Raw genomic sequence first — 17,626 nt, 5'->3', positions numbered from 1 at the left:
CTAGCATTTAAACAGTCATTACGTCAGATTATATTTTATTTTCACCAAGAACATCTTCCCCTTTAGAATAAGGCATTCTAAATACATTTCTTCCATTTCCCCGAATTCTCACCCGATTACCACTTGTCAGCTCTGTTGAAAAGTGGGTACTACTGCAAAATAGTGCTACAAATCATCATCCAAGACGTACTTCACAAGGTGACACCTTCTCTCAGTCAGCTGTTAAGACAGCAAGTTTGCTGCCAAGTTCTTTCCGATGTAAACGTGTAGAAATTAAAATTTTCTTTTATACACTTGCTCCAATACTTTTAGAACCAACAAATACTACCATAGAAGATAAAAACACCAACAGCATTGCTTAACATGTTTATTACTGTAGTACCTTCAAAGTGAAAGTCATTCATTCAAACTGTACTGTATTTAGTATACAAATTTTGAAAAAAAATCAATTTAAATAACTCATAATTTATAAAATGTGTAATCAATTTAAGTTAATGAAAAAATGGTGCCTGCTTGCTAAACACAAACTTCGTTCAAGATCCTCTGCTGCAGTAATTTCCTAAACAGCACAGGAACACAAAGTATACACAATGGGAAAGGTACTGTACAAAGCAAGTACAACTGTGTGACATATCCACCATAATGGCAGATGCACAAATATATTTATATCTTCATGATGCCAATTCTCATTTAGGTATTCAACCCCTGCAATGCGTGGCTCTTCATATACTTTTGTTGGATGGCAGACTGCAACTCTTGATTGAAAGACAGTACTGTCATGGTGTCAGGCTGTTAACTCAACTCCATGTCTCACAGCCAAAACTCTGAAGGACAGCTGCAAAAAAAACTGGCACCCTTTGATGGTCCAAGCAGCAGTGTGCCAGTTTATTTTTGCTACAAACAGAGGAGGCGGCAAATGGAAGCCTCTCTAAGGAATTTGTCTGACATTCATTTTACACTTTGTTCTCTTGACTGTCTCTGTGTTGAGGACTATTTTTCAGTGTAGGACCAGGCAGAGTGTTACCAAATTACAGAGATAGAGGAAAAATATGAATTAAGGAGATGTTATAAATATAAACAGAATCAAGAAGTAGTGACAATGGCATGTAAAAAGAGTGACTTCACAAGGTTATTGCAATATGGATTATCACAAAAATTGCTGAAACAGCAAGACTACATTGAAGCACCTAAACAGCATTACAGTAATACACTGCTGATCATAGCATGGTGTCATTCTGAACATAGCCAGACTAACACCAAGTCTACTACAGTCTTAACTGCAAATAGAAAACAAGGTAAATGAGGGGAAAGGGGGAGGAGAAAGTGTGAGGGAAATGTAATATAATAGAGATATACATGGATTCACTCAAGTGTTACTGGATAACTTACAAGTGTACTCCATAGTTTCACCCACTTATGTCTTCACTAAAATCATTTGTCACTTGGTTAGAATTAAAGCTACATAACCAAAGAATGGGTGGAGGCCAAGTATCAAACCCCTGAATAACAGCTACAGCAATTGCATCTATTAAATGTATGCTAAGCCTCAGGCTACCACTTTGCATACTTCCAAGGCCGACACCCCTCAGAAAGGCTGGGGAGGCAGAAACAATCCTGACAGACCATGTTCTAATGGGATATGAAAATGTACAAAGTCAGAGTAGTTGCAATCTATTACATATCCAGTCTGCTTGCCCACAGGTGTGTTCAGTTTACACTGACCAAAGCACACAATCTCAGACTTCGACTCAATCATTCTAGAGCCTGGACATACTGAGTGAAAGATGTGCTCATAAATGGGCATTCTGAAGGTGGAGACCAAAGGAACTTGCATATTCTGGTTCACGTGTAGACATTTATAAATTACCCACAAATAGTTAATCAAATGTTAGGTTTTCTGAGGGAAAACTTTCCTAACAGGGTTCTGCCAAATGTAGCTGGGAACTCTGAAGACAGAATACTTGCCAGAAGAAAAAATAATCTACTATGGACTACTTACTGCTATATGGGGTTGAATACCCAAACAATACAGGAGACACCTGAACAAATATCCACAAGGTGATAAACTTTCAGTACAGACTGACACGGTGAGAAATCATCATCTTATATGCAATTCTACTGGCCATTCACCGGGATGCGTTCTTGAAAAATAATTTCATAAAACATACTTAATTCAATTAAAATTTAAAAACATTCAATCAGAGTTCAAAAATATGAAAGAAATAATTAACAAAGATCTATACACACAAATACCAGAGATCTCCTGCAGAGTTCACGCATTTCTAAAATGCAATTAAGCTGAGAATGATGTTTATAAATCAAATCAACAGAAAAGCTGATACAGACGTGGCAGTCAGAAATGTGCTTCACTAATGACACCTACACACAAGCTCAATATCTGAAGCAAAGAATAAAGAAAGCTTAGGTGATTAAACTTTTTCATCTAATCTCAATTCAAAATGAAAATCCAGTATTCATAATTTACTAATCCGACAAACAGTGCGAGGAGTATACTGGAACAATTCTCAGCACAAAAAAAAAAAAGAGCAGAACTGCTCTATCAACCTTTTTCCTACTTCAGCCCTACACATCCTCAGATTGTGCAGCTGACAGATGAGGAAGGAGTTTTTGTACTGCTCCTTGGGACAGATTAGGATCCAGGTCTAAAAGACAGTAATAGGCGGTTATAACCTTTACCTTCAGTGAAGAAAGGTTTACTATCAAGCAACACAGCCCACTCTTGGCAAAAAATCAACAAAGGACTTCTATACATATAAACTGCATATTATTTGGCAATCTGGACATCAGTAATGAGTTCAATGACCTTTAGCAATTTACAGGTCACTGACATTAGGAGCTCACTTCAAATTAACATTCCCAAACTATCTGAATGACTCTTCCCACGATAGTAGTCTCCCCTACACAAGACTCTGCCCCTAACAGCATCCCTACTTGCACTCAGACTTCTTGTTCTGTAAGGTCAGAAGCCAGGCATTTAAACTAGGCAACAGCCACACAGCCACCCATTCCCACCCAGAAAGCCAAACAGCCCACCTATTCCCCTGCAGTGAGACTAAGGTGGTGGGGAGTTGGCCAGCCTGCTGGTCCTGTAGAACAGCTTATTCTTTCCTACCACCATGTACTCACAAACTCATGACAACTGCCTGCATAAAAGAGAGAGACGTGCATAAACACACACACACACACACACACACACACACACACACACACACACACACACACACACACACACATCTACAACCACTAGCTCAGATGTATATATCAGTGTGAACTTATCTTGCCTCTTTCGTGGGTAATCACCTACCCTAAGTATCACACACGGAGCAGGCCAAACAGACTGATTCCTTACCTCAGAATGGGTGAAACCTTGTTAGCCACTTAAGCCCATCGTCTCCCACCTGACGCCTTATGCATCCATGCTACTAATCTACCACAGGTCACTTGGGCCATGGTCAGAGCTTCATCCCTCTGTACCAAAAGACCAGGCTCCCAGCAAACAGGGTTGATGAAGATGCTGTGCAATATTATGCCATGAGAACCTGATACAAAAATAATGAGCTTTGGCATGTCATTTTCAATTTACATCTAACGCTGACCAAACCAATTCTGTTGGTTGCAAAGCATATGTTGCAAATTAAAAATGTGGTGAGCAAATAAAATGGGCTCTAATCTACATCTTCCACAACCATACATACAACCAAATTCTTAGTTAACAGGAAGGTAACTTTAGGTTTGATCTTTTGCACTACTTAATGTGACAGCTGTATAATTTTGAATAATTTTCACAGAGCTCCAAATGGGAAATTTTCTGTACTTTCTATAAATACACGCAAGATCAACTAAACTTCATTTTGTCTTGAGTTGACACAACAGGGTTAAAACTTGTCTATTCCAAAATTATAAATGACTGCTGAAGTGTATTAATATGGAGCCACCTACTGGTCAGAAAGCAGAACACAACTAAGACATTTTACTATTTCATTTTTTTTTTTAATAAAAAATACCTATTAAATTATCTCCTCGAAGTAAATACCTGCATTAACTTAAATGGACAGTTGTAAAAATACATAAAAAACTGTTTTATTGCCCTATCTCCATCACCGACTCAGAATGCATCAAATGCAACACAAGTCCTCTGAATGACTTTAAGATTGCTTGTCACCTGCTAATTGTTGTGGTTTAATAAAGTTGCTGTTCTGCAGATACAAATCCTTCTAAACAAGGCTGGAAAAATAAACTTTTAAGAAGCAAGAAAAAAAAAAAAAAAAAAAAAAAAAGACGAAATCAAGTTTGCAGCACCCAAGGTTTTCAAGGTTTTCATAACATATACTGAAGACAATCTCCAAAAAACTGCCCATTCAAAAACGTCTCCATGTTTTACCTCGACTAAATGCTACTTGCAGCTCAGCTTCAAAATGGAAGCTGGAGAGTACTCTGGACAAGAATTGGGCTACAGAAAGTAGACCACCAATATGAGAGGAGACATTTTAACAGTACTGGTTATGCACTGCTAGAAAAGGGGTACTGTGGATGCCACCAATCCATGACACGCACGCTATGAACAGGGTCCAATACGATCTGGAGGCCTTGCTCGCTTTTGGGCTTTCTTCCATTCCATACAGGACAGTCCTGGAATACCAGTCTGACTCTGTGATGACGCATGTCTGTACTCACACTGATCGTAAACTGTGAAGAATAACAGAAAACAGAAGTTTACAACAAACACAAAACCATACTAAACATTTAACTCATTACATCCGAGACACACCTCTAGATACATCTGCAGTTAACTCCTACTGATGCTTCTAGGTAACAAATACTGCTTGTGTATTTACATCAATAATTCCAAAACCATGTCATGTACAAGGTCTTAAAGCTTACACAATGGCAAACTCAACTGCATTAATATTTGACCTCTGTCTAGTGAAGATAGACATTAACTATTGTTTTTTTATTATATTAATTTAGATACAATTTTCACATTTTTCTGAATGTCTCAACAACCAAGTAACACAGACAGAACTTCTCAGCCTCATTTGAAAGCTGTCAGCTAGATGAATAAAATGCTGCTGACAGTATGTGTGGAACTTGAGTGGCTGCTGAGATATTGTAAGTTGTTTACAAAATATTACAAATGTAAAAGTTACTGTGTTTACTGTGACTTAAAAGTTTTGCTTTAAGACCTGAAATCTAAAGACTACTACCACTATAAAAATAGTTTGTGCTGAAGGGTTTGCCATTTATACTTCTTTCATAAACCCTATGGTTCTAGAGATATGAACATTTGTTTGCAAATGTGAGTACATAACTTGATTTTGCCAAAAAGCTTAGGCTCTGCCCATTGGAAGTTACAGTGCAAACTTCTTGAGTTCCACTGGAGTGAATGAGTTACAGCAATACCAAACACAATCTGCCTCAACTAACCAGAAACCTTAAAGACTTGTGGCATTTTACAAGCTAATGCCTCAACCAATCTTGCTCTGTGAAATGAGAGCAATACCATACCTAGTACCCCCATGGTCTAGCATTACCACCAAATGTACGTATAAATGCAATATTGCAAAGAAAAAGGGTCCTCCAATGAAAGTTGAACATAAAACAGTTAACTTTTTATAAGAGGCAGTCAATATCACAGTCCATTTTTAGCAGTTACAGAAAAATGAAATCAGGCAACTTTAACTTGTGAAGTACCATTGAAAATGTTCTCAGTGTGGAATGAAACCAAAAAAAAAGTAGGGAAGCAGCCTTCAACACTTAAACCAGAACAAAATCTAAGCAGTTCAGAATGCCTCGAAGAACCACACTCCAAAGACGCCCGAAAAGATAGAAATACACCTTTTTTCACAAACGCTGAGATAAATACGTTTTCGTCCACAGACTTCATCAGATGAATTAAACAGAAAAACAGCCCTCTTATACTAGTGATTAGTTTTTGAATTCACCAATCAACATCAACTGAAGTCATGAATATTCATAGAACTCTGTCATTATTTACTCAAAACACTATAGCTAAGAACCACTTCTAAACACAGTCTGTAACATCAACACCGAATTGTATGCAACATCTAAAATCCTTTAGTCAAAAGACTACTCTTGAATTGAAATAGAATTACAAAAACTGTTGGAAAAAGACCAATAAAAATGTATATCAGAAAATACAGTTTTAAAAAACAGTTCAAAAGAGGCTCACAAAATACAGGATTGTCTCCATCTGGTGACCAAAACGTAAACTACACTTACAAAGTAATTTAAAAGCCCAATGTCCCTTGTGCATAGGATAATTTAGACCTCTAACAACAGTTATATTTTGATATGTGATGTACATAAAAACACACAAAAATCTTTTGGTATGAGAAAAAGGCAAGAAAAAACTTCCATATTATTCTATATTATAATTTTGCTGCCTGTAATTTCAAAAGGGGGGCAATGGAAATATTCCCATTAAGTCCGGGGGTCTACTAGCATCCAGGGAAACCTGCCAGAACAACTCTCTATATTCTAAGCGGGTTTCCCCAAGGACCACCCCGGACATCATCAGAGACTTTCTCAAGAACAAAAAATAGAAATTTTGCATCGCTACATGATAATGTGTGTTTGTGCAAGCATTCCTTTCATTATTAGTCCTAATATCGTACATGTGTTCGTATATATGCCTTTTGAGCTTCCGCTCAGTTTTGCCTACATAGAAGGGTGGGAAGGCAACACGTGTAATTAGATAAACACCCCAGTACTGTTACAATTTGAGAAAACCTGTCTGTGTACTTCTCTTCTCCTGCACTCCAAGTTTACAGAGCCAGAGTTCAAAAGATAAGAACATTGTGAGCAGGCACCACATTTAAAAGTGCCTGCATAGTTCTCAACCTTCCAGCTCCAAAATGAGGAACACTAGCCCTCATAATGTGGAGCAAATGGGCAAAATGTGGAACACATACTAATGGCTTACTAACAACTTCAACTAGTAAGGTCATAGGATGGTTAAAATATGCTGGTTTTACTTATAAAGAAGATTGTTTAATGAATTAATATGACTCATTTCTATTTACAATGGATTTCACTTAAAAAAATTCCTAACACTGAATGTGTGACAGAGTCTTTCAATGTGGAACTTTGAGGAACTTCGAGGAACATGAACTTTTTAAGACCCCAAATGAAGTACGTTCCTCATAATGAGGTACACTTGAGAGGTATGAGTGCCTGTTCTTTTGAGATTCCCCTTGGTGGGTGCTTTGACCCCCTCAAAAAGTTCTTTCAAATTTTTTCTTTTATAGGTAATTTTCATAGGGTATTTTTCAAAATGGGGCAGGTCACTAAGTACCTTAAACCTGTCCCATTCCTTCCTAATAATTTCAGCCACCAACTTAGAATCTTGGTTGAACTCTGTAACAAGTGCTTTCCTTGGGGCATAATGGTCATTACAGGTATTTTTTGTGTTATTCAAACTTGATGTGAACCCAGTGCCAAGAAGGGGACCACATTTTGTCTTCCTTAAATACTTTATATCAGTATTAATCTCTTTCAGTAGTGAAAGTGGATAGCCTCTGTCCCTAAATAACTTCTCTAAAAAACCCCACCTCACTGTCAAAATCCAAATCCAGGGATGTCATCCTACTTGCCCTGATGAGTTGTCCTGTAAAAATGTTCTTTTTCTGAAAGTAAGAGTGGACACTATGAAAATGTAAATATGAGTTTGTAAAGATTTCTTTGCGGATAACCTTAGATTTTATTCCTGTAGGAACCCTTTTTATTGTTACATCCAAGAAGTTCATCCTATCATGGTTGATGGAACTAGTGAAATGCAGAAAGTTGGTAGTAGTTTCAATACATTCAAGAAATTCTGACAATCTGCTTTCTGTATCTATCCAGAAAAGACAAATGTCATCCAAAAATCTTCTATAGTGTGACCAACAACCCCTGAACTCAGAATCCAGAATAAATTTTTTCTCCCACCATGCCAAAACAATGTTGGCATAGATGAGGCACAATTTGCGCCCATGGCCACACCCTTAATTTGATGGAAAAACTCACCACAAAAGTAAATGAAATTATTTAGTACCAACTCTAATATGTGTAATAACACATGCAGGTTGTCAGCTGGAATGGAAACCTTATCTGCCAATGCTGCTTTCAACCACTCAATACCAACAGAGTGGGGTAGAACAGAAAATAAATCTTTGTCTATAGTTACAAAAATAACTGACTCAAAAGACCTACTGATGTCAATGTCTTTAAGAAATTCCCAAGAATCTTTAAGTATAACAGTTTCAGTACCCCATAACGTTTTAAGCTTGCTATCCAAATACTTTGTCAGTGGTGCTGTTTTTGAATCCTCTGCAGCTACAATGGGCCTAAATAGGGGATCTAGTTGGTCCTTATGAATCTTTGGGATACTGAAAATGGTTTGGGATCCTGGGTTTTGGTACAGCCAGATATTTAAAGGTACTTAAATCTATAAGCCCCTCCACAAGCATGTCATTAAGGGAAGATCTATTTTCCTAAAGGCAACATTAATTTCATTCTTAGACGCTCTGGTGTAAGTGTTGGTGTCCCCAAGGATTTCCAACATTTTGCCTTCATAACTCAATGTTCATTAGAACAGTCCCTCCACATTTATCGGGTTTCATAACCCTAATATTTTTGTCACCCCTACGATGGTTCAAAATCCTGCACTCTGTCTGCTCTGTTTAATTCATCTGATGAAGTCTGTGGACGAAAATGTATTTATCTGAGTGTTTATGTGAAACTAAAAGGTGTATTTATATCTTTTCGGGTGTCTTTGGAGTGTGGTTCTTAGAGACCTTCTGAACTGCTTAGATTTGTTCTGGAATGAAACCATACAAGAGACCACGCCTCATCACCATACAAACGCAGATAAAGCGAACCTTCCAGTCAGCACAGAAGTAGCATTGTGGTTAGTCAACTTGTACCTGCACACTATGGTGAAGAACAGCCACTGCTTCTTTTTGACAAAAAAGAATCAACCAAGATTACAAGCAATTCTTATAGTTGCAGGCACAGACATCAGCAGGTAATTGTAGTAATTAAAATAAGCAACGTTAAGGTGCAAACAGCACACTTCAGTCTTGATAAGTTGAGAATGTTCAACTTTTTATGGTGAGAGTTTTAAATGTAGTAAAGCAGAAAAAAAAGTTAATGTACTTGCCATAGTGTTCCATCTGTGTTGTCCATTTTCATTCTTCCTCAACTCTTGGGTTTGGATCCTGTCCTCTGATCCAACTCAGACGTTACTTTAGCTTGTGATCACCAAATATATCTCAAGCTCCTCCCTTACCTACAATGCACCAACCCCTAACATATCTCAAATCTTGTTTGCTGATTTACCTACACAGTAGGATGTACTAATATAATATTACTGACAGAAGAAATCATATATGGAGTTCAACATGAGGGACAGTGGTATCCTCATAAGCTCTCGTTCTTCAAGAAGTCAACTGAGAAAAAGGCTAGGGGATTGGTGGGTAGGAAGCTGAGGAAGAATGAAAAAGGACAACACAGATGGCACATTACAGAAAGTACATAACCTTTTTATCTGATGTTGTCAATTTTCATTCTACCCTCAGCTTTTGGGATAAAATCCCCAGCTCCACAAATTCCCATGTGGACTCTAAGGAAGGATAATCCTGAGCACAGTTGAGCCACAGGCTGCTCTTCCCCTCAAGACCAAATCCAGCCTATAATGAGTAATAAAAGTACGAGGAATGACCCAAGTTCCAGCTGCACATACGTCATCCATGGAAGCCCTAGAGAGAAACAATGAAGAAATTGTCATGAACCCATTTGAATGGGCTCTTAAAGTTTTTTTAAGGACATACCCAATTTGTTGTAGACAAATGGATATTCAATCAGTCAGCCATCTGGCTGAAGTCACCTCTGCAACTGATCTGCCCAAATTAGAATCTGCAAAGAAGATAAACAATTGATTTGTCTTCCTAATTTCTTTTGTTCTATGTAAGTAAAACCAAAATTGTCTGTGGACATTCAATAAATGCAACATATATTCACCTTTAAATTTCAAGATGGAGAAATTAGATGAGGCCAAAGGAATGGGAACCAAATCTGTTGAGGCCAGAAGTGCATTGAGGATGACTTTGCTCTTCAACCAGGGAGCTTTCTGCAGAAGTTTGCGAATTAGGGGAGTTGGGGGTAAGCAGAGAGGAGACCGGGTGGGGCGGGGGGGGGGGGCAATCATTAAGTAGAGGTCCCTCGGTAATTTCCCCGGGGGGGGGGCTCAGGGCAAAGCTGCTGCTGCACTTGTTGTTTAGGTCTGAAGCAAAATGATCATAGCAAGGCTCGCCCACTGACACAAAATCATTTCTGTCACTTTCATGTTGACAGACCACTCGTGAGGTAGTAGAATGGGCCTTCTCAATTTGTCTGCCAACACGTTGGGTTTTCCCAGAATGTGTGTTGCTATAAGAAAGTGATTAGAAGAGATCACCTATTGGAACACTCTGAGGGCTTCTCGACACAAGGGGTAAGACTACTGAGATTGTCTCTGTTTGAACTGCAACTGTCCCAAAAGGGAGTCTTGGAAAGCTTGCAAAGCTAGCACCGCTCTCATTTCCAGGACATTGAAGTGCACTGCTCTCTTCGCATGACCAACTGCCTTGGACTGTCTTCCCCAGAAAGTGCCCCCCCCACCAATCTCAGAAGCGTCCGTGGTCACTATAGCCTTGAGCTGAGGGAGAATGAAAGGGTGGCCTTATAGAACCTGATTTGTTTGAACCCACCACCAAAGGTATTTTTTGCATGTCTGAATGCTTATTTGGGCTGACGTGTTGCAAATGACCACTGTGTTGCAAGCATCCACTGAAGAATTCTCATATGAAATCTTGCTAGAAAAAAGAATAACTGTGGAGATCTTACCATAACAATAGATGTCCACTTCTCTGTTGCAGTATTCTTAACATGATAGAGAGTACAAAAGCTCATGAGGAATGGGTTGTGGAAGAAGCAGCTGAGTGCTCCAGAGAGCCATGGAGTATGGCTCTGGCAAACCCTGCCCTAGACTTAGAAATGCCATCCAAGTTGTAAGGTTTGGTGAAGGTATGCACAGAAGTCCACTCAGCCGCTTCAAGAACAGAACTAGTGTCTAATCCCTTGAAGAAAGCACCCAATGAAGCTACAGCCCTAGTGGAATGGACATTTACAGAAGAAGCAAAGGTCTTACCATGCTTCACATAACAGAACGAAATAGCCTTAGAAATCCAAGGAGAAATAGTCTGCTTGGAAACGGGCACTCCCAGAGCCCTGGGATGATAGCAGACAAAAAGCTGGTCGGATTTCCAAATAGATTTGATCGTGTCTAAATAAAAACCTAAGCTGCCTATGCACATCAAGGGTGTGCAACACCTTCTCACTGGAATTTTGTGGAGAAGGAAAGAAGGTAGGCAAATGAATGGATCGGGTGAGTGGCAATTTGACTACTTTGGACATAAAAAAAGGGTTGGTACGCAAGAACACCCTGTATTTATGGAAAACCAAAATGGGAGGAGAGGCCATTAGGGCCTGGAGCTCAGACACACATCTGGCTGAAGTTAAAGCTAGAAATAGTACATTTTTCCAGGAGCAATGCTGACGGGACACTGATGAAGTTGGATCGAAATGACTAACAGTCAGCTTTTCAAGTACAAAAATTAAGATCCCAGATAAAAGGGATAGATTTCGTGGGAGGTCTTATGTGGACACCTTTAAGAAATGGTTTAGCCTCAAAATTGCTAGCTACAGGTGGGGATAGAGGCAGACGGGCAGAAATAGCTGACATTATGGGCCTTTACTGAAGAGAGGCCAAGCCAGCATTGAGCAATGTATACAAATAGGATAGAACTAAGGGGACTTCCACTGATAGTCGATCCTGGTTTCGTGAGAGACTATCACCTGCACAAAGTCAACTGGAGGATAGACAAGTGGAGATGGATGAGTGTGTGTCTTGTGTGAAAAGGTCCACCATGTGAGGTAAATTGCGCTGAATGCCCTTGGCTAAATGCAGGAAAAGAGGGAACCAAAGCTGTCTTGGACAGAAAAAGAGTCACCAATAAGATTTTTGGTTTCTCCTGCTGAACTTTGAACAGGACCTTCGGAATGAAAGGAAGGGGGGAAAAAGCATACAGAAACATCCCCTTCAAAGAGAACGAAAGGGCGCCCAACTTCCAGACCAGAGGGTGTGGGACTCTGGTACAAAATTGTGGAAGGTGCATATTAATGGGGAGGAAAAAGATCTACTTGAGGTATACCCCACTAGTGGACAATGTCCATAAACACATCCTTTTGAAGCATCCATTCGTGGGTTGTGTTAGAGACTTGCTCAAGGTATCTGTAACAATTCTGGTTGGATGGAATATACACCACCTAAAGAGTCACCCGATATTGGACTGCCAGCTTGCACAGTAGGCAGAATTTGGATCCCCCTTGCTTTTTACATACCATAGGACTGTCATATTGTCTGTGAACTGTTTTTAAAAGGTCCTGGGAGGAAGAGAAGATAAAAGGTCTGAACGGCTAGCAGCAGCACCCACATCTCCCTTACGCTGTGTTCCCTTTGTTGAGAGGGGGACTATACCCCTTGAGTTTTCAAGTTTTCAAAAGCTGCCTCCCAGCCTACATCCTAAGTGTCTGTAAATAGATTTTGACTGGTGGCAGAGCGTGCAAGGGGAATCCAGGGTTGAGGGACACTTGTATCCACCACTATAGTTCCCTCTTCAAACAGAAGATGAGAGGAATTGGAATGTCCAGAGGATGCAAATGCTGCATCTAAACTGACTTAAGGAACCACTGGCGTTTTCTCACGTGAAGTTTTGCCAAAGGTAGCACTGGATTAGTGGATGCCATGAATCCCTAAACCCAGAGAAAAGTACAGTTGTGTACACTTATCATAAATGTAGATGTTCGAGTGTATTCACTGTTGCAGTCATTACATTTGGGTATTCCTGCTGGCAGGTTACCCTCAGTCGGCCTGAATTCCAAAGTCCTGGGTCCTGTGTCGGCCCTTCCCTGACATCAGGTCATCGGGGGTATAAAAGATGCGGCTGATGCCATTTTCTTTAGTTTTTCTTGCCCCAGATATATATATATATATATATATATATATATATATATATATATATATATATATATATATATATATATATATATACACCAATATAAACTTTACCTTCATCTACCAGCAAATACACCACATAGGTTGTATAAATCAGAGAAGGAAAGATAGGTTCCATCAGAAGAAAGGGGGGTGGCTGTTGGGTAACCTGGACTGAAACAGTGAATACAATCTAACATCTACATTTATGGTAAGTGTACACAACTGTACTATGTTCTTCGTGTTTCACTGTTGCAGTCATTACATTTGGGTACAGTCCCAAAGCTATGTATGGGAGGCTGGAGCTAAACAGCATTAGGAGCGGCTATGAGGCCCTGCAGAACTGCACTGGCAAAGCCTGCCCTGAATTTAGAGTAGAGTGGCAGATGATAGTGCTTAGTAAAGGTGTGCACTGAACTCCAAGTAGCAGCCTCTAAAACGTCCTGGTACTCCCCTGTGAAAAGCTGCTGAAGTGGCTGCAGCTCTGGTTGAATGTGGCCTAATGCCCTTAGGCACTGGCTTGCCATGGTGTAAGTAGCAGAAACGAATGCAGTGGCCTATCCACTTTGAAACAGTCTGCTTTGAGATAGCCTTTCCTTGTGATCCTGCAGCATATGCCACTAGTAATTGCTCTGTCTTTCTGAAAAAGTACAGTTGTGCACCTACCATAAATGTAGATGTTAGAGTGTATTCACTGTTGCAGTCATTACAATTAGGTTATCCTGCTGGCAGGCTACCCGCAGTCGGCCTGAATTACAAAGTCCTGGTCCGGCGTCAGTTGCGGTCACCTCCTCCCTGACGTCAGTGCGCCAGGGGTATAAAAGATGCAGCCGACGACATTTTCTTCAGTTTTTCTTGCCCCAGATGTCAGGTGCCCCCAAAAGGATAGGCTAATTTATGCCAATAAACAAGCATGCAGTAAAGTAAAACTCTACCTTCATCTGCAAGCAAATACACCACATAGGTTGTATAGAATAGAGAGGTACAGATAAGACCCAGCAAAGGAAAGCGTGATGGTGGGTGGGTAACCTGGACTGCAACAGTGAATACCCTCGAACATCTACATTTAAGGTAGGTACACAACTGTACTGTGTTCATCATGTTTCACTGTTGCAGTCATTACAATTGGGTTGAATCCCAAAGCTAAGGTTGGGCGGCTGAGGCTAAATAGGATTAGGAGAGGCTATGAGGCCATGCAAAACTGCAGTGGCAAAGCCTGCTCTGGATTTAGAGTAGAGAGGTAAGTGATAGCACTTTGGAAAAGTGTGCACTGAACTCCAAGTTGCAGCCTCTAAGATGTCTTTGGTTGGTACTCCTCTGAGGAAGGCTGGTGAAGTGGCTGCTGCTCTGGCTGAATGTGGCCTAATGCCCTTAGGCACTGATTTGCCATGCTGTGAATACCAGAAACGAATGCAGTGGCCTATCCATTTTGAAATAGTCTGCTTTGAGATAGCCTTTCCTTGTGATCCTGCAGCATATGCCACTAGAAGTTGTTCAGTCTTTCTGAAAGCTTTGGTTCTGTCCAAGTAGAAGCGTAGCTGCCTGTGAATGTCCAAAGAATGCAGAAGTTTCTCACCCTTATTATGTGGTTTTGGATAAAAGGTAGGCAAATGAATTGTTTGATTCAGGGTCACACTGGGCACTACCTTAGGCATAAATGTCGGGTTTGTCCTTAGAGAAACCCTGTCCTGATGGAAAATGATGAAAGGTTCCACAGCCATGAGTGCCTGTAACTCTGAGACTAGTCTTGCAGAGGTTACTGCTAGGAGCAGAGCTGTTTTCCAGGATAAGAATTTTATATCAGCTGTAGAGGCTGGCTCAAAAGGAGGCAGTGTGAGCTTTTCCAAGACATAATTTAGGTCCCATGCAGGTACTGGTGCTCTCCTTGGAGGTCTTATGTTTTTGGCCCCTCTGAGGTACTGCTTTAGTAATGGATGTGAAAAAAGAGGTGGTTCTGTATTGTAGTGAGCTGAATTGGCAGAGGCATGAATCTTAATTGATGAAAAGGATAGGCCTTTGTCCAGCATCTCAGTTAAGTATTGCAAAATCTGAGGAATATTTGGTACAATCGTGTCCATTCCTTGTGCCTGGTTCCAAGCACAGAATCTTTTCCATTTTTCTGCATAAGATTTTCTGGTGCTAGGTCTCCTGGCTTCCAAAATAAAGTACAGTTGTGTACCTGTACCTACCATAAATGTAGATGTTAGAGTGTCTTCACTGTTGCAGTCATTACTCTTGAGTTATCCTGCTGGTAGGCTACCCGCAGTCGGCCAGAATTCCAAAGTCTAGGTCCGGCGTCAGCTGCTGTCGCCTCCTCCCTGACGTCAGTGCGCCAGGGGTATAAAAGATGCAGCCGACGCCATTTTATTCAGTTTTTCTTGCCCCAGATGTCAGGTGCCCCCAAAATGGTAGGCTAAAAATATTATGCCAATAATTATGCATGCAGTAAAATAAACATTTCCCTCATCTACAAGCAAATACACCACATAGGTTGTATAAGACAGAGAAGTAAGTCCCAGCAAAGAAAAGGGGGATGGAAGGTGGGTAACCTGGACTGCAACAATGAATACACTTGAACACCTGCATTTGCGGTAGGTACACAACTGTACTATGTTCATCGTGTTTCACTGTTGCAGTCATTACTCTTGGGTTGAATCCCAAAGCTAAGGCTGGGTGGCTGGGCTAAAATAGGATTAGGAGAGGCTATAAGGCCTTGCAGAACTGCAGTGGCGAAGCCTGCTCTGGATTTAGAGTAGTGCTTTGTAAAAGTGTGCACTGAACTCCAAGTTGCAGCCTCTAAAATGTCTTTGGTTGGTACTCCTCTGAGAAAGGCTGCTGAAGTGGCTGCTGCCCTGGTAGAATGAGGCCTAATGCCCTTGGGCACTGATTTGCCATGTTGCGAGTAGCAGAAACGAATGCAGTGGCCTATCCATTTTGAAATAGTCTGTTTTGAGATGGGCTTTCCTTGAGATCCTGCAGCATATGCCACTAAAAGTTGCTCAGTTTTTCTGAAAGCTTTAGTTCTGTCCAAGTAGAAGCATAGTTGTCTGTGTATGTCCAAGGAATGCAGAAGTCTCTCACCCTTATTCTGTGGGTTTGGATAAAAGGTAGGCAAATGAATGGTTTGGTTAAGGACCACACTGGACACTATCTTAGGCATAAATGTTGGGTTCGTCCTTAGTCTGGATGGAAAATGATGAAAGGTTCCACAGCCATGAGTGTCTGTAACTCTGAAACTCGTCTTGCAGAGGTTATTGCTAGGAGCAGAGCAGTTTTCCAAGATAAAAACTTTATATCAGCTGTATTGGCTGGCTCAAAAGGCAGCAGTGTGAGTTTTTCCAAGACATAATTGAGGTCCCATGCAGGTATTGGGGCTCTCCTTGGAGGTCTTATGTTTTTGGCCCCTCTGAGGTACTGCCTTAGCAATGGATGGGAAAAAATAGGAGGTTCCGTATTGTAATGAGCTGAAATGGCAGAGGCATGAATTTTAATTAATGAAAAGGATAGGCCTTTGTCCAGCATCTCAGCTGGGTATTGTAAAATCTGAGGAATATTTGGTACAGATATGTCAAATCCTTGTGCCTGGTTCCAAGCACAGAATCTTTTCCATTTTTCTGCATAAGATTTTCTGGTACTAGGTCTTCTGGCCTCCAAAATAACATCCATCACTGCTTTAGAGAGAGGTGTGCTTTGAATGGTTACATTACCGCCATGCTGCCAGATTTAGGGTCCTGAGTTGGCTGTGCAAAATCTATTTGTTTCGCTGGGTCAGTAAGTGAGGAATTAGAGGCAATGTCCAGGCTGGGCCATGAGACAAACTTTTTAGGATTGGGTACCAGTGCTGGCATGGCCAGTCTGGGGCAATCAGAATCATTCTTGGCTTCTCTTGTCTGACCTTTAAGAGTACCTTGGGGAGGAGAGGCAGAGGAGGAAAGGCATATACTGTTAGACTTTTCCAGGTGAATGACAGAGCATCCATTTCCATGCTTGCTTAAGTCCTTGTGCAGAATTTCTGCAGTTGGCAGTTGTGAGGGGAAGCAAATAGATCTATGTCTGGGCATCCCTATTCCTTTGTTATCATGCTGAAGACTTGTGGATCCAATTTCCACTCATGGGGATCCATAAGGTTTCTGCTTAGTTCATCTGCCAGAGTATTGTTCTTTCCTGGCATGAATTGTGCTTGCAGGTGTACTTGATAAGTCAATGCTGTGTTCCACAAAGTCATGGCTTGTCTGCAGAGGGGGTAGGAATGTGTGCCTCCCTGCTTGTTTATGTACCACATGACTGTAGTATTGTCCGTCCTTATCAGTAGTTGTCCTGAATGGAGTAGATCCTTGAAAGCTGTCAGGGCATTCTGAACAGCTAGCATCTCTTTTTGATTGATATGTAGATGCATTTGGCTTGTGGACCATGTGCCCTGAATACATTTTCCTGCCATGTGTGCTCCCCAGGCATAATCTGATGCATCTGTTGTTATTGACTGCCTGGCTGTGGGTAGAGTGAATGGCTGTC

The 17,626-nt window shown here is 40.7% G+C and overlaps 1 protein-coding gene across 2 annotated transcripts in view; it reads right to left on the bottom strand.

The window, feature by feature from the left end:
• Nucleotides 1-353: 353 nt before the first annotated feature.
• Nucleotides 354-17,626, bottom strand: part of TMEM183A (transmembrane protein 183A) — a 562,721-nt gene continuing 545,448 nt past the window's right edge. For both annotated transcript variants that reach the window (XM_044070205.1, XM_044070204.1), the window contains exon 8: nt 354-4,707. In XM_044070205.1, the coding sequence (XP_043926140.1) occupies nt 4,522-4,707 (186 nt within the window). In that variant the 3' untranslated portion in view covers nt 354-4,521. The remainder of the gene's footprint in view (nt 4,708-17,626) is intronic.

This window comes from Protopterus annectens, chromosome 4.part1 (assembly GCF_019279795.1).
Source record: "Protopterus annectens isolate FY-2018-M chromosome 4.part1, PAN1.0, whole genome shotgun sequence".
In the NCBI taxonomy this organism is placed as follows: Eukaryota; Metazoa; Chordata; order Ceratodontiformes; family Protopteridae; genus Protopterus; species Protopterus annectens.
Note: the sequence above shows the minus strand (reverse complement) of the source record. Positions and strands in the feature narration are given on the sequence as shown.